Here is a 15,101-nt window from a genome sequence, read left to right as displayed (position 1 = left end):
TTGAACACCTCTAGTCAGGATCCTCTTCACCAGCATTCACCTGAAGCACAGAACCTTTTCTGTGTTCTTGTCCTAGTGTAGTCTGGTTACCATGGTAATGCTGGTTAAAGTATCAACAACCCTGCCTATACAGCCAGCTTATTGAGATCACCAGACCAATCTTAGCTGTTGATGTCTCGTTTTGAACAAAGGTAGTCTTTAGGCACACTGCTTGCTAGGCTGCCAGTCTATTTACATCTGTGCCTGGAGACAGTATTTAGCCTAAATTGATTGCAATGAATTCCCAAAGAGCTTATTGTTGCTGATGAGAGAAGAAGGCTTCTCTGCTACATTCACAATTATATACAAAAAGATCCTTTGAAAGTTGCATATAGAGTTCACCACGGTAATGAAAATCCTTTGTCTATGGCTAGGTGCCCATCACCTGAAATTCAGAAGCCTTACCAGCTCAGGGAATCTCTAAAGACTGATTCACACATCCAATTTGATTGACACACATACACTGAAACTAAGAATCGGTGGCTGCATCTTCTGTAGCTGACTGCTTTAGAAAGCGGTAACCAGTTCTTGTGTATAGGCACAGTTTATATATGGAGTCAATTGTATAGACCCCTGAAGTAAGTGGCCTTAGTATGTGTGTCTGCAAAGTTTGGAATACACCATTTGCTTGGATTATCTACTCTTAGAGCATGACTTTGTTATATATGCTCTACGGTTTGAACTGATTTATTAGCATTCTAAGGACTTTTAAGACCTAGTTTCAGGCCAACTATGTTGGTAAGTCATGTGAACCTCAGTTAACGGGCACCTAGCGCTGTATTTTCACCAAATACCGTACATCTGTGCTTGGGAGAATGTTGTATATAATTCAAGCATTTACTTGTAACTTGTGTTAAAGAGAATGTGAGGTGAACCTAAGGCAAAAAAGGGAAATACTTTTCTAAGAGGGAAGCCTGTGGATCATCCAGGGGCATCCCACATCCTCCTCCAGACTATCTGGCTGCCTTGGATCCTCTTGAAGATAGGGACCATTGTCCCCTTCATGCATGACCATGGCTGCGCCTGCACAGTAGCACGGAGCCACTTGTGGATGAGCAGATCCAGCTTACTGCGCAGGCACAGTTGTACTCGCACAGGCTTAGTATGGCCATGCTTGTGCATGAAGAAGAGTGTGGCCACATAACCTATTTGACAAGCTCTTGTCAGATTTGTTCGGAGGGTCTGTACATGGCAACAGTGGAGGCAAGGAGGACATGGCACGCTTCTGCAGGATCCAGAGGCTTCCCTTCTCTTGGGCAACTGTTTTTAGTGTTTTTTTTCTTTGGCCTCGGATATACTAACTTTTCTTAATATTGCTGTATTTTGCTCTTGTGAGTTTTTTTTTTTTTTTTTATGTACTGCTAAAAGCTTTATAGTTCAGCTGCAAATTACCATTCTTTTAACAGGTTGCGTGAACATGCTTTGGATAAGAAAAAACTGCCGATTCTCATTTTCCCTGAAGGTGGGTACCTTATATTTAAATTCGAGTAACCAAGCAGCTCGGGGTGACCCAAACCACTAGGAATGTATAGGGGGCTAAAAGACACCAAAAAGCCCTCCTACTAAAAAAAAGCAAAAATTTGTGGTTACCCACAATGCATCACTGCTGAATATGCAAATTATCTCTTTCTGTCCCTGTAAGCCAGGCTAGCATCCAGAAAAGCTGGTGTGTATATAGCAAGCCTATAGCTTTAAATTTACACAGCCACATCAACCCCACATGTAGACAGCCTGTTTCAGACTTTTGGTCCTCATCAGTACATGGCAGGGATCGATATGGCTCTACGGGATAAGGCAGTATTGGTGCATTGTGGGTAACCACAAATGTTCACTTATAGCTGAATTATTGCAAGTTTCCTTCAGTTTTAAAGGGAACCAGAGAGGATGACACATACATACCTGGGGCTTCCTCCAGCCCCATACGCACGGATCGCTCCCACGCCGCCGTCCTCCGCTGCCTGGATCTGCCGCCACCGGGTCCCGTCATTGCCGCGAGTCGGCCGGCGGACGCGGCCAATACTCCGCATCACAGGGTGCTCTCTCCATACAGATACGCATGTGGCTGCCTACTGCACAGCCGCATGCGTACGTGTATGGAGAGAGCCCCTGTGATGCGAACAATTGGCCGCGTCCGCCGGAAGTGACGGGCCCGGTACCGGCGGATCCAGGAAGCTGAGGATGGCGGCGTGGGAGCGATTCAGGCTTATGGGGCTGGAAGAAGCCCCAGGTATGTATGAAATCTTTTCCTTTTTTCACCCCCCGTTCCTCTCTGGTTCCCTTTAAGAAGGCAAATTACACCAAGCATATTTAAATCTGCAACGGTAGGAAAATTCTGCATACATCTCTAAGCTATCAACACTGTTATCCTGGGCATTGTAGGTAATTATTCAAAATACTCCTGCTAACAGAAGACATTTAATGTGACACTGATGGCACAGCCATAGTACTTTATCGGCACCAGCTGCATACCTCTTGATGGCAGATTTTCTTAAAGGCCTTCGAGGCGAGGAGGATTACAATCTGTTTACTCACCTTGGGCTTCTTCCAGCCCCTAGCAGCCTGCTGCGCAGGTGCAGTACATGCCAGATGACGTGTGATCATTACGGGCAACCAGCGGGACACAGAAGAGGACCGGGGCTGCTGCAAAGGACTGAAATGGCTGCTAGTGGCTGGAAGAAGCCCCAAGTGAGTAAATAGATTGTAATCCTCCTCGTTTCGGAAGTCCTTTAAAGGGAAGGTTCAGGGAAACGCTTAAAAAAATAAAAATCCATATCCACTTACCTGGGGCTTCCTCCAGGCCGTGGCAGGCAGGAGGTGCCCTCGCCGGCGCTCCAGAGGCTTCCGGTCGTCTTCGGTGGCCGACCCGACCTGGCCAGGCCGGCTGCCAGGTCGGGCTCTTCTGCGCTCCAAGGACGGGATCTTCTGCGTCCCACGCGGGCGCGCTGATGTCATCGGACGTCCTCCGGGCTGTACTGCGCAGACGTCAGCGCGCCCGCGTGGGACGCAGAAGAGCCCGTCCTTGGAGTGCAGAAGAGCCCGACCTGGCAGCCGGCCTGGCCAGGTCGGGTCGGCCACCGAAGACGACCGGAAGCCTCTGGAGCGGCGGCGAGGGCACCTCCTGCCTGCCACGGGCTGGAGGAAGCCCCAGGTAAGTGGATATGGATTTTTATTTTTTTAAACTTTTCCCTGAACCTTCCCTTTAAACCGTATCCGAACTGTTGCACTGCACACAATGGCCTCAATTCACTAAGATCATGCTGGAGATAAGGCAAGAGAAAACTTACCTCCACACAGTAAGAGAGTTATCTTATCACTTAATTCCTTAAGTTACCTCCTCTGTATTTGTTACCTCCTCTGTAGTTATTTTCACACGCAGTTAAACAGCCCGTCTTTAACTGTGGAGTTATTTTAAGGATTGAAGAGTTAACTTAAAGACAGAAGAGTTAACTTTAGCTTTGCCTGAGGTAAGATGTTTCCTGAATACGACATGCCTCATCACCATGGTGACCACTCTAGAAATGTTATTAAAGACAGAAGATAAGCTTAGTGAATTGAGGCCAATGTAAAGTCTTTATTCTACATATAGTTGCTGAAGAGATTCATTTATCACTCTGTTTAGCCAGATCAAACTGTCTTATCAGCAACTGTGAATAGACTGCAGGAGAACTCTTTCAAGGCCGTTTTCATACAGTAAACGCTGAGGCTTAACCCTTTCAAGTGCCTTCTGCAAAAGTGAAATCAAGTTAAACTTCAGTGGGTTTTTTAGGATTTCAATAAACTGTAATGCTTTTTTGTTTTTCGCCATAAAAATATCTTTAAGGTACATACACACGTTATTAGTGATGCCTGACCAGATCAACTGGCCAACCATAGTGCAACCCAAACATTATTCCCAGCTTGGATGATTGAAATGAAAATCATTTCTCCCTGCTTTCACAATTTAATATAAACTAAGTGCAGCTTGAAATAGGACCAATCCCAATAACTCTCTGACAATTTTTATTGCTCCATGTTCAAGATGCATAACAATTGCATTCAATTTGAATGCACAGATAAATTATTTGCATCTTGTTGATCATCTCTACTTCCTAAATAAAGTCCTTGTAAATCCTGAACATGTAAAAGGGTCAGTCTGCCTAAATTGTTTTAGATTTAATTACAGCATGTTAGGCTAGATTCACAGTGGGACGTTGCGTTTTGATGCCACGTTAAAGTCGCACCGCAAGCTTACAACGCAACGCGCCCAAAAAGTGGCAACGCAGCGTTACCGTCGCATACAGCAGATACAGTAAAAAATACAGGCAATGAAAAGTATGCTTCCAAGTCATTACTGAGCATGTGCAAACAGTCCAACGCAGCTAATAACGTGTATAACGCACTGCATGCAGTACTTTTACTTAACGTGCAGCGTTAGACACCAACGCAACGTGTGCACTGTGAACAGGGCATTGATTTTTCATTGCAGTGAGTTATTCTGCGTTAAATGCTGTTTTAACGCGCAACTTTAACGTCCCACTGTGAACTTAGCCTTACGCTAAATAATATAGTCAAGTGTTTCCTATTGCTTTTTAGCAGTGTTATTTCCTTGCTGTAAAGTTTTTTTTGTTTGTTTTTTTTTTGTTTTTTTTTTTTTTTTTAGTCCAGATCAGAGCCTGATGTGTTTATCCCACCTTGCTCGTGTGCAGCCCTGCGACTTCAATCATGGAGTCCTTGGAGTTATCACTAAATGCAGGGTTTAAGGGGATTAACCCTATATTTAGTGTCAAGAATCACACTAATATGTAAGCCAATTGCCTATCTGGGCATATTTATTCCTTCCCATACAGCCCACCTCTATCAAAGTATTAACCATTAGTAATATCGACTCTGTAATTATGTCCCTGCATCGTTTGAGTCCCAGCTCAGCCTTGCTCTCTCAAAAGGTCCACCTATTCAAATCTATCTTACTCCCAAAGTTGGCTTACCTCTTCCTCACCTTACCACTACTTACAAAAAATGTAGACCTATGCTAACTTCGGTCCATCCTCTCACGGTTTCTATGTGGCAGGAAGCGTTCACAGCTTTCCTTGATCAAACTTCATGCCACGAGAGTGAAAGGAGGTCTTGTACTCCCAAATCTTAAAGATATGAACATTTCTACCTTCCTCGGATACATCTTCGAGTGGGGGCTGGGATTTAATAAAACAACTTTCTCTTCCTGTGAAATGTGCATAAGCATCTTAATGTGTTACATGCCATAAAGATCTGCCCAGAGCACTTTTTTCCCTTCAGGTATACTTTAAAGAGAATCTGTAACGTCAAAACGTCCCTGGGGGTACTCACCTCGGGTGGGGGAAGCCTCAGGATCCTAATGAGGCTTCCCACGCCGTCCTCTGTCCCTCAGGGGTCTCGCTGCGGCCCTCCGTACAAGATGACGACATTATTTACCTTCCTGGCTCCTGCGCAGGCGCTCTGACGGCTAGGCGAAAATACCCGATCGCCGTCGGGTCTGCTCTACTGCGCAGGTGAAAGTTTCCGGCGCCTGCGCAGTAGAGCGAACCCGACTGAGATCGGGTATTTCCGTGTAGTTCGGAGCGGAAAGCAACCACAGCGCCCCCGCTGGAGCCAGCAAAGGTAAATATTGAATTGACAGTCGGGTCTGTCGCCGGCTGTTCGGAGAGCTGCAGCGAGACCCCCGTGGGACAGAGGACGGCGTGGGAAGCCTCATTAGGATCCCGAGGCTTCCCCCACCCGAGGTGAGTACCCCCCAGGGGAGGTTTTTGATGATACAGAGTCTCTTTAAGCCTCTCAACTCACCTATGGCTCTTCGCCTCATTTATTAATGGAGCGCCTTTAATATTGTTAGCACAGACTCACTGTCTATATGTATGTATATGTTGCAATAAGTACTGGACTTTATGTAATATATCAAAAAATTTTAGCAAAAATGCAGAGTCTCAAAGGTAACCTTTGAAACACTGCATTCTTGCACAATTTTTTTGATATATTACATAAAGTCCAGTACTTATTGCAACATAGATTATATGGGTATAGTGGAACACCCACTACATGGACTGCACTTTTTTGCCTTTCAGTTTTAAAGGACAGTACCCACAATATATATTAACAAGTATATGTATGTATATACACATTTTTATTTTCCAATTTCCATTACTTTTATTTTTTGCAAATACTGAGCAATGAAGCAAGCAACCTAAAGGTGGCCATACACTGGTTGATATGGCCAGCAGATACAGGGCAATCTTGGAAGAAAACCTCTTGGAGTCTGCAAAAGACTTGAGACTGGGGTGGAGGATCACCTTCCAGCAGGACAACGACCCTAAACATAAAGCCATGGCAACAATGGAATGGTTTAAAACAAAACATATCCATGTGTTAGAATGGCCCAGTATAAGTCCAGATCTAAATCCAATCGAGAATCTGTGGCAAGATCTGAAAACTGCTGTTCACAAACGTTGTCCATCTAATCTGAGTGAGCTGGAGCTGTTTTGCAAAGAAGAATGCACAAGTATTTCAGTCTCTAGATGTGCAAAGCTGGTAGAGACATACCCTAAAAGACAAAGTATTGACTCGGGGCTGAATAATTACGCACACCCTACTTTGCAGTTTTTGTTTTTTTTTAAAGAATGGAATCCTGTATGATTTTCGTTCCACTTCTCACGTGTACACCACTTTGTATTGGTCTTTCACATGGAATTCCAATAAAATGAATTCATGTTTGTGGCAGTAGTGTGACAAAATGTGGAAAACGTCAAGGGGGCCGAATACTTTTGCAAGCCGCTGTAGATCACTCTCCAATCATTATCTGATCAAAGAGCGGTCTATCTGCTCGATTGCCTTCACACAGTGCACACAGATTTTCAATCGATTTCAACATAAAAACTTTTAAATTCTGTTTGCCTGCCGGGTCCTTCTTTGTGGTTCTCACCTCTCTGCCATGTTATCCTGGTCTTTGCTTCTCCACAGCGGCTTCTCTATCTTCTTCACATCCATGTACCCTGCGCATGTGGGATGTAATGCAGGGGACAGACATTAGGGGCACTGTGACCACTAGAAGCCCCTAGTGACTATCCCCTGCATTGCGTCACACAGGCACCCAGGGACATGGAAATGAAGACCGAGCAATCGCCGGGGAGAAGCAGTGACCGGGCCGTACACAGACAGGTGAGAGCACTTTTGTTGGTCATGGAATTGAACGCCGCTTGTTCCTGATCCACCGCCGATCAACTAAAATTTTGCACCTGAAGTCACTTGATTGTTCGATTGATCAGGCCAAATGCTGTACCAATTGCTCACCAATTTGATCAGAGCAATCGAATCAGCCTTATGTCGACAGGAAAAATCAGTGTATGGCCTGCTTAAGTCTGACTTGACCAGGGAGCTCCTGAAGGGGCCAAAAAGCTTTTGAGCTATAAAAAAAACTATGTTGTTGTTCTATTTGTAATGTAATTCACTTCACGATTTTTCTTTACTCTGCAGGTACCTGTATCAATAACACCTCTGTTATGATGTTCAAAAAAGGAAGTTTTGAAATTGGTGGTACAATATATCCAGTAGCAATAAAGGTAAATTGAGACAGATTTGTGTAACAGTTTGAAAAAAAGAAAACCTGAGCAAATTGTTCAGTGCTGTTCTTAAAGAGACTCCGTAACAAAATTTGCATCCTGTTTTTTATCATCCTACAAGTTCCAAAAGCTATTCTAATGTGTTCTGGCTTACTGCAGCATGTTCTACTATCACCATCTCTGTAATAAATCAACTTATCTCTCTCTTGTCAGACTTGTCAGCCTGTGTCTGGAAGGCTGCCAAGTTCTTCAGTGTTGTGGTTCTGTGATGCATCTCCCCCCTCCAGGCCCCTCTCTGCACACTGCCTGTGTGTTATTTAGATTAGTGTAGCTTCTTTCTGCTCTATTATCTTTTACAAGCTGGATAAATCCTCCTCTGAGCTGGCTGGGCTTTCACATACTGAGGAATTACATACAGGCAGAGCTGTCTGCACTCTGCAGGAAGAAACAGCCTGACACTTCAGTGGAAGATAGCTGCAGGGGGAAAGAAACACACAAATGATCTCTTGAGATTCAAAAGGAAGGGTGTATACAGCCTGCTTGTGTATGGATGTATTTTCTATGTGTGGACATACTGTACATCAACCTACTTCCTGTTTTGGTGGCCATTTTGTTTGTTTATAAACAAACTTTTGAAAACTGTTTTTAACTACTTTTAACCTCCTTGGCGGTAACCCCGTGTGTGACACGGGGTAAGCCGCCGGAGGGTGCCGCTCAGGCCCTGCTCGGCCGATTTACTTAATTTTTTTTTGCTGGACGCAGCTAGCACTTTGCTAGCTGCGCCAGCACCCCGATCGCCGCCGCCGCGCGCCCGATCGCCGCTATCCGGTGCGGCGCGCGGCCCCCCCCCCCAGACCCCGAGCGCTGCCTGGCCAATCAGTGCCAGGCAGCGCCGAGGGGTGGATCGGGTCTCCCAATGACGTCCCGACGTCGCTGACGTCGGTGACGTCATCCCGCCCCGTCGCCATGGCGACGGGGGAAGCCCTCCAGGAAATCCCGTTCTTTGAACGGGATTTCCTGATCGCCTATCGCCGGAGGCGATCGGCGGGGCTGGGGGGATGCCGCTGAGCAGCGGCTATCATGTAGCGAGCCCTCGGCTCGCTACATGATAAAAAAAAAAAAAAATTTTTTTAAAAACTGTTGCGCTTCCCCCTGGCGGTATTTTTCATACCGCCAAGGGGGTTAATGCGGCGAGGAGCGGCGAAATTGTGTCAGAGGGTAATAGATGTCCCCTAACGCACTGGTATGTTTACTTTTGTGCGATTTTAACAATACAGATTCTCTTTAAAGGGAACCTGAAGTGAGCGGAATATGGAGGCTGCCATATGTATTTTCTTTTAAACAATATGAACTGTGACCCGCGATTTGAAAAGCTCTTGCTAATGTAATGCTATTGAAGATTTTTTAAAATTCACATCAAGTGGGACCACACACCGCATTACATTAGCAGATCAAATGTTTCTGACAAGATTAGCCACATTCTTGTGCCAGGTGTTTGAGCCGATATGCTCCATTCATGAGCTAGAATGTAGTTTTAGCCTGGGATTTATAGCATCAGAAGGTATAAGTAGTTCTAGACAGATCTCTTACAAATTGACATAGATGTATCCTGTATTGTAGTATGACCCACAGTTTGGTGACGCATTTTGGAACAGCAGTAAACACAGCATGGTGAGCTACCTGCTACGGATGATGACAAGCTGGGCCATCAAGTGTAATGTGTGGTATCTTCCTCCTATGACCAGAAAGGTAATTTATACATACTGTATTCTATTCTTGTAGAATGATTTTGCTGTGAGATGTACCCTGCTTACAGTGGTTAGTTGCATTGCAGAATACTGCATGTCAACTCGCTGCCTATATAATTCTATGGGCCTGTTCATAGTACTGCGTTGTAACTGATCACGTTATTCTAAAGAGGAACTGTCGCGAAAATCTTAAAATTTAAAATGTATACAAATAAAAAGTATATTTCTCCCAGAGTAAAATGAGCCATAAATTACTTTTCTCCTATGTTGCTCTCACTTAAAGTAAGTAGTAGAAATCTGACATTACCGACAGGTTTTGGGCTAGTCCATCTCTTCATGGGGGATTCTCAGCATGGCCTTTATTCTTTATAAAGATATTCCCTGAAAATGATTAAACAAAGATGCTGGCCAGCCTCCCTGCTCACTGCACACTATCTTGGCAATTGGACGAGCAACTGTCATTTACTACGTGCTTTTAAAAATAAAGAAAACCCTGAAAATCCCCCAAGAGAAGATTGGCTTGTACAAAATCTGTTGGTAATGTCAGAGTTCTACTACCTACTGTAAGTAACAGCAACATAGGAGAAAAGTAATTTATGGCTCATTTTACTCTGGGAGAAACGTACTTCTTATTTGTATGTGTTTTAAGGAGGAACTCCAGTGAAAATAATGTAGTAAAAAAAGTGCTTCATTATTTACCATAATTATGTATCAATGATTTAGTCAGTGTTTGCTCTGACATTTATTACATGGTGACATTTTTACTGTGGGCAGGTTATGTAGCTGCTCCTAGCTGTTTTGGCTGTTAGAGACAGCTGTAAACAGCTATTTCCTGTCTGTGAACCTTGTTACATTGTAACAAACTGCCAAAAGTACCACGGTACTCAGTTTCTTGTGGGAGGGGTTTCAGCACACAATCAGTCATACAGTGCCCCCTAATGGTCTGTTTGTGAAAAGCATTATATTTCTCATGTAAAAGGGGGTATCAGCTACTGATTGGGATAAAGTTCAATTCTAGGTTGGAGTTTCTCTTTAAATTTTAAGATTTTCGCGACAGTTCCTCTTAACTCATCTGGTCTCCATTGGAGTTCACACTTATAACTGTGCATTGTGCAACTGACAACTGTGAACCTAGCCTAAAAAAAAAATAAAAAATCAGCTGAAAGAAAACATATTATACAGTGTTTCCCTGAAATAAGACAGGGGTTTTTTTTGTTTTTTTTCTCTTACAGATATGCTACGGCTTATTTTCAGGGGATGTCTACTGTATTAACATTTGATTTTAATGTATTACCTGCGTGGACATTATCTTTATTTTATCATTGTTTTTTATATGAACTGTTAAGATTTATGAAAATGGTGCTTTAGTACTTGATTACATTATAGCTAGGCAAACATAACCAGAATAACATTTGCCAGTTAATAGTAGTTTTATTGTGATTGGAAAGGGCTGCTGTGTGTGGGTTTTAATTTTTTTGCGACATTCTATGAGAGGGACAGAAAGTGAGTGAAGTAGTGACCTTTTTTACTGTCACAGACCTGTAAACACTTACATTGTTTCCATTCCTTTCTCCTTTGGAAGTACAAATGGAAGTCATCAGAAGTGAGTGAAATATTCTCAGCGTAGATGGCAATAAAAAGCTGGAAAAGTTTGTAACTCGGCCTTCTTTATATGGTAATGAAAAATGTCTTGGCAAGAAATTTCCCTGGTTACTTAGTGGGTCTTTCATCTCGAAGTCAAGCTACAATATTATTTAGTAACCAGGAATACCCCAGTTCTTTAAAAAGAATCTGCCGTGTGTGGCCGCCCACAACATATAAGTGCCCATCCCCAGGGGCGTAACAATAGACCCTACAAAGGGTGCAGCCACAGGGGGCCCATGGGGGGAGAAGTTTCTTTTCCCTGTCCTAAGAGACTGACAACTAAAAGAGACTGACAACTAAGGGCACGGTGAGAAAATACTTCCTGCTCTCTGCACAATTGTTCTAATGATTGCACCTGCTCAGCCACTGATAAGCAGTCGTACAAAGTTTTGCAGACAAAGATTTGTAGACCGTTTCTATTTAATGTTTAGCAGGGTGTTGTGTACAGCTCTGCTCTACTCCCAGCCTTTCTAACCCTCCCTAAGTTCTCTGTACTGTAGTGATGCTGGAGAAGTCTGCAGAGCCAGTTCTGCTCCTTCAGAGATGGACAGAGTGAGTGTAATTAGCTGAGCATGGGAGCACACTTGTCTGTTGATATTCTGTATGTGTTTTCTGCACACCATGGGCTTGATTCATTAAACCGTGTTAACTTATATCACAGCCGCGCTAGCAATTTCACGCGCAAATGTGAATTTTTTCGCAATCGCAAAAACCGCTAGCGCGGCTGTGATATGAGCCATCACTGTTTAGTGAATCAAGCCCCATGTGTGTCTGCATGTGTGAAAACATGCACGTTTTATCACAGAAGCTAATGTAATTGATAGACAGCAGTGAAGCACTGCATGCATTTGCTCTGTTTTTATCTGCATGGGGAAAACACATTAAAGTGTGCACTAGCCAATTCAATAACATTGGTTCTCAGTTTACCTGTGCAGAAGGGGGGCGGGCATCTCAAGTTCACAGGGGGGGGGGGGGGGGGGGAAGCAGTGATTTCTAGTTATGCCCCTGCCCCTCTCTCCCCTATCTCATCCTGGCCGGGAGCATGGTAGGCAGTTGTATTACGTGTGTGCAAGACTGCGTCCATGCCATATTACAACTGTCTTTTAGTATATAAAATGAGTAAGGGATGGCAAATTAATTTTTAACAAATATATAAAGACTCTCTTATGCAATTGCATGTCTTTCTTTATTTCATCCAAGTCCCAACAAAGAGGTTTTAGATGGAATTGGTCTTCAAACGTTTTGTGAGAGATGTAATCAAAAATTGAAGTGCATATAAGCTACTTGTGCTGCTTTGAACTAAAATGCTCCATATCTTTTCAGGAAGATGAAGATGCTGTTCAGTTTGCCAACAGAGTTAAATCTTGTATAGCTAAACAGGGTGGACTCTTAGATCTTACCTGGTAAGTCATCTTCCCTGACTTTTTTGTTTCTTCTTTTCTATTGCCCTAGTAGATAGTATTTTCTTATGCTGTAAAACATTTGTCCTTCCTGATCCTGTCAGCTGTGAACTGTTTTGAGATTTGATCCTAAGGGGATTTGCAGCCTATGCCAAGCTGCCCAAGGGGGGCAAACTTTGTTTTGAGTCGCAGGCCAAAGAGCGATCATAAATTTGACAGTGGAAGCCAGACCAGTGTAGGTAGCAGACACATTCCCTCTATCCCATACCCCTCCCCTGTCCCCAATGAGGGTGCCAGCATTATGATGCTGCCACAGATAGGCACTATCAGTGCTGGTCAGACACTTGTACCTGTCCCCATGCCAGGGAAACTGCTGCTTGAAGTCCATATCGGGCAGCAACATGAGTGTCTGCTGCCCTCCAGAGCCACAGCCAGGCAAGCAGCGCCCGTTGCACCCCATGCAGCAGGCATCAGGCCAGCATGTATAGCATGGTCATGTCTGCTGCCCATTGATGATTGTATCATCAATGGGCACCTTTAAGTGGAAAGCTGCCAGATACAGCTGCCATTGTGTACATTATTCATCGCTAGGGCTGAGCCACATTGGAGAGCACTTTTCGATCAGTCAGCACTGCCTTTGCATTTTTAAAAACGCACTCCCATTGCCCTGCACTGAAATCACAGTAAACTCTTGGCAATATTACTGCGATTTCATTTTTTTAAAAATTGCCATTGTAGCAATTGTAACTAGTTCCTGGAAAACTGACATCTTAGAACATCCTGTTTTTGCACTTTTCATTGCTAATTGGACATCTTAAAACCTGTAATGAAAAAAGTTCCCCTGGGGGGTACTCACCTCGGGTGCGGAAAGCCTCCGGATCCGGTCGAGGCTTCCCCTGTCCTTGTGTGTCCCATGGCTGTCTCGCTGTGCCCCTCCGAACAGCGGGGATGTAAATATTTACCTTCCCGGCTCCAGCGCAGGTGCAGTATCTGCTCTCCACTCGGAGATATGCGGAAATAGCCGATCGCTGTCAGGCTGCTCTACTGTGCAAGCGCAAGTCTCCTGCGCCTGCGTAGTAGAGTGGACCCGACTGAGATCAGCTATTTCCGCCTATCTCCGTGGTGAGAGCCGCAACAGCGCCACCGGCTGGTGTCAGGGAAGGTAAATCGATGTAGCTTGTCAGGCTTGTCGAGCCAGGATTGCCGAAGCCTTTGAGGGAGCCAGTGCTGAATTGCCTGCAGCTACAGGCGAGGGGGAAGCCTCCCTAAGGCTTCCCCCTCCCGAGGTAAGTACCCCCAGGCAGTACTGATGGTTCGAAAAGTGCTCGCAGTGTGGCTCAGTCCTAAATGCCTTAGTATTGAAAGCCACTATATTTAATCACTCTTTTGCACCTTTAGGAGGAGAATTTGCCCAGAACCCATAGAAAAGGGGTGCCAACTTTCTGCCAAAGATGAACCTACTATAAGTTTGTACCTTTTTGACTTGAGAATGCTTCCCTTTTGTAGTCCTAACCAGCAGGGTAAGGGACCGAGGCAACTACAGATTGCCCTCATCAGTCTCCAGTGCCAGAGCCACAGCAGGTGAGCAGCACCCACTGTACCCCAAGCAGCACGGTCAGGATGCTGCAGGCACACATGTCTGCCGCTCACTGACACTGGTACCATCCCACGGCAAGAGTGACAAAGTGTGCAATGACCAGAGCAGGCTGAAGCTGAAAAAGATTGACGTGGAAAGCGCAAGTGGGAGAAAGGCAGAAGTGTGCCACATTGCCATCTGCTGGCTTGCTTAGGAAACTACAGCTGCATCTGTCACAGCCGCTCACAGCTCTGCAGGGCGAGGAAACAACCGGCCCTGCATCCGTGGGCTGGATGAAAAGGGCAAACTGGTACCTACCCCTGGCCTAGCCTCTGTGCTACATCACTCCACACTTCCTCCCTTGTGATGAGTCATGCTGTCTGCTCTGGTGTATGCAGAGACAAGACGGCTGCTCTGGGTATTGTGTGCTCAGGATCAAGCCTAAGCAGACCATAAAATAACTATACAGGTAATAAAGAGATCACATCATCTAAAAATGCTGAAGACTGCATGAGCTCACAGCCAGGTTCACTATTAATTAGCGCCTTATAAAAAAATATGTTGTAAATTGCATGTCAAAATGATCAGTAGTTCCAAATATACTACAGTCAGCAACAACATTAAAATCACAGACAAGCGTAGTCCATAACATTGATTATCTTGTGTATAATGGTACCTGCCAATAGGAAGGAGGAAGGGGCTGAGTATTTTAGGAAGCAAGTGAACAGTCAGGATTTTGAAAGTGATGTTTTCAAAGCAGTAAATGGTGGCAAGCAAAGGAAATTGAAGGACTTGGACATAAACCAAAATGCCATGGCTAGTTGACAGGCTCCTTAAAAAAAGGTTGGTTATGTTGAATGTTCTCAATATGCATTAGTTAGTACCTAAGAATGACAACTGGTAAATTGGTGGCAAGGTTATGAGGGTGTTACTGCACATTGGAAGTGAAGATTAGCATAGCTGGTCAGATCACACACACCGTTCTCTATGCTGGAAGCTGCAATGCACTGAGTAGCTGCAGACCAGTATGCTGACAAGTGTCCACCACCATAAGGGCCTATAATGGGAAAGCTTGCATCAAAACTGAACCGTGGAACAATGGAAGAAGGTGGTCAATCAAATTTCCCTA

At 44.6% G+C, this 15,101-nt stretch overlaps 1 protein-coding gene across 1 annotated transcript in view; it reads left to right on the top strand.

Moving 5' to 3' along the window:
- GPAT3 (glycerol-3-phosphate acyltransferase 3) overlaps window positions 1-15,101 on the top strand; it is an 88,579-nt gene that overhangs the window by 66,347 nt on the left and 7,131 nt on the right. Inside the window, exons 8-11 of the mRNA XM_068233517.1 lie at window positions 1,446-1,501; window positions 7,519-7,604; window positions 9,225-9,353; window positions 12,320-12,399. Of these exons, the coding sequence (XP_068089618.1) occupies window positions 1,446-1,501; window positions 7,519-7,604; window positions 9,225-9,353; window positions 12,320-12,399 (351 nt within the window). The remainder of the gene's footprint in view (window positions 1-1,445; window positions 1,502-7,518; window positions 7,605-9,224; window positions 9,354-12,319; window positions 12,400-15,101) is intronic.

This window comes from Hyperolius riggenbachi, chromosome 1 (genome assembly GCF_040937935.1).
Source record: "Hyperolius riggenbachi isolate aHypRig1 chromosome 1, aHypRig1.pri, whole genome shotgun sequence".
Lineage (NCBI taxonomy): Eukaryota > Metazoa > Chordata > Amphibia > Anura > Hyperoliidae > Hyperolius > Hyperolius riggenbachi.
The sequence above is the reverse complement of the archived record's forward strand: the minus strand, read 5'-3'. Positions and strand labels throughout refer to the sequence as shown.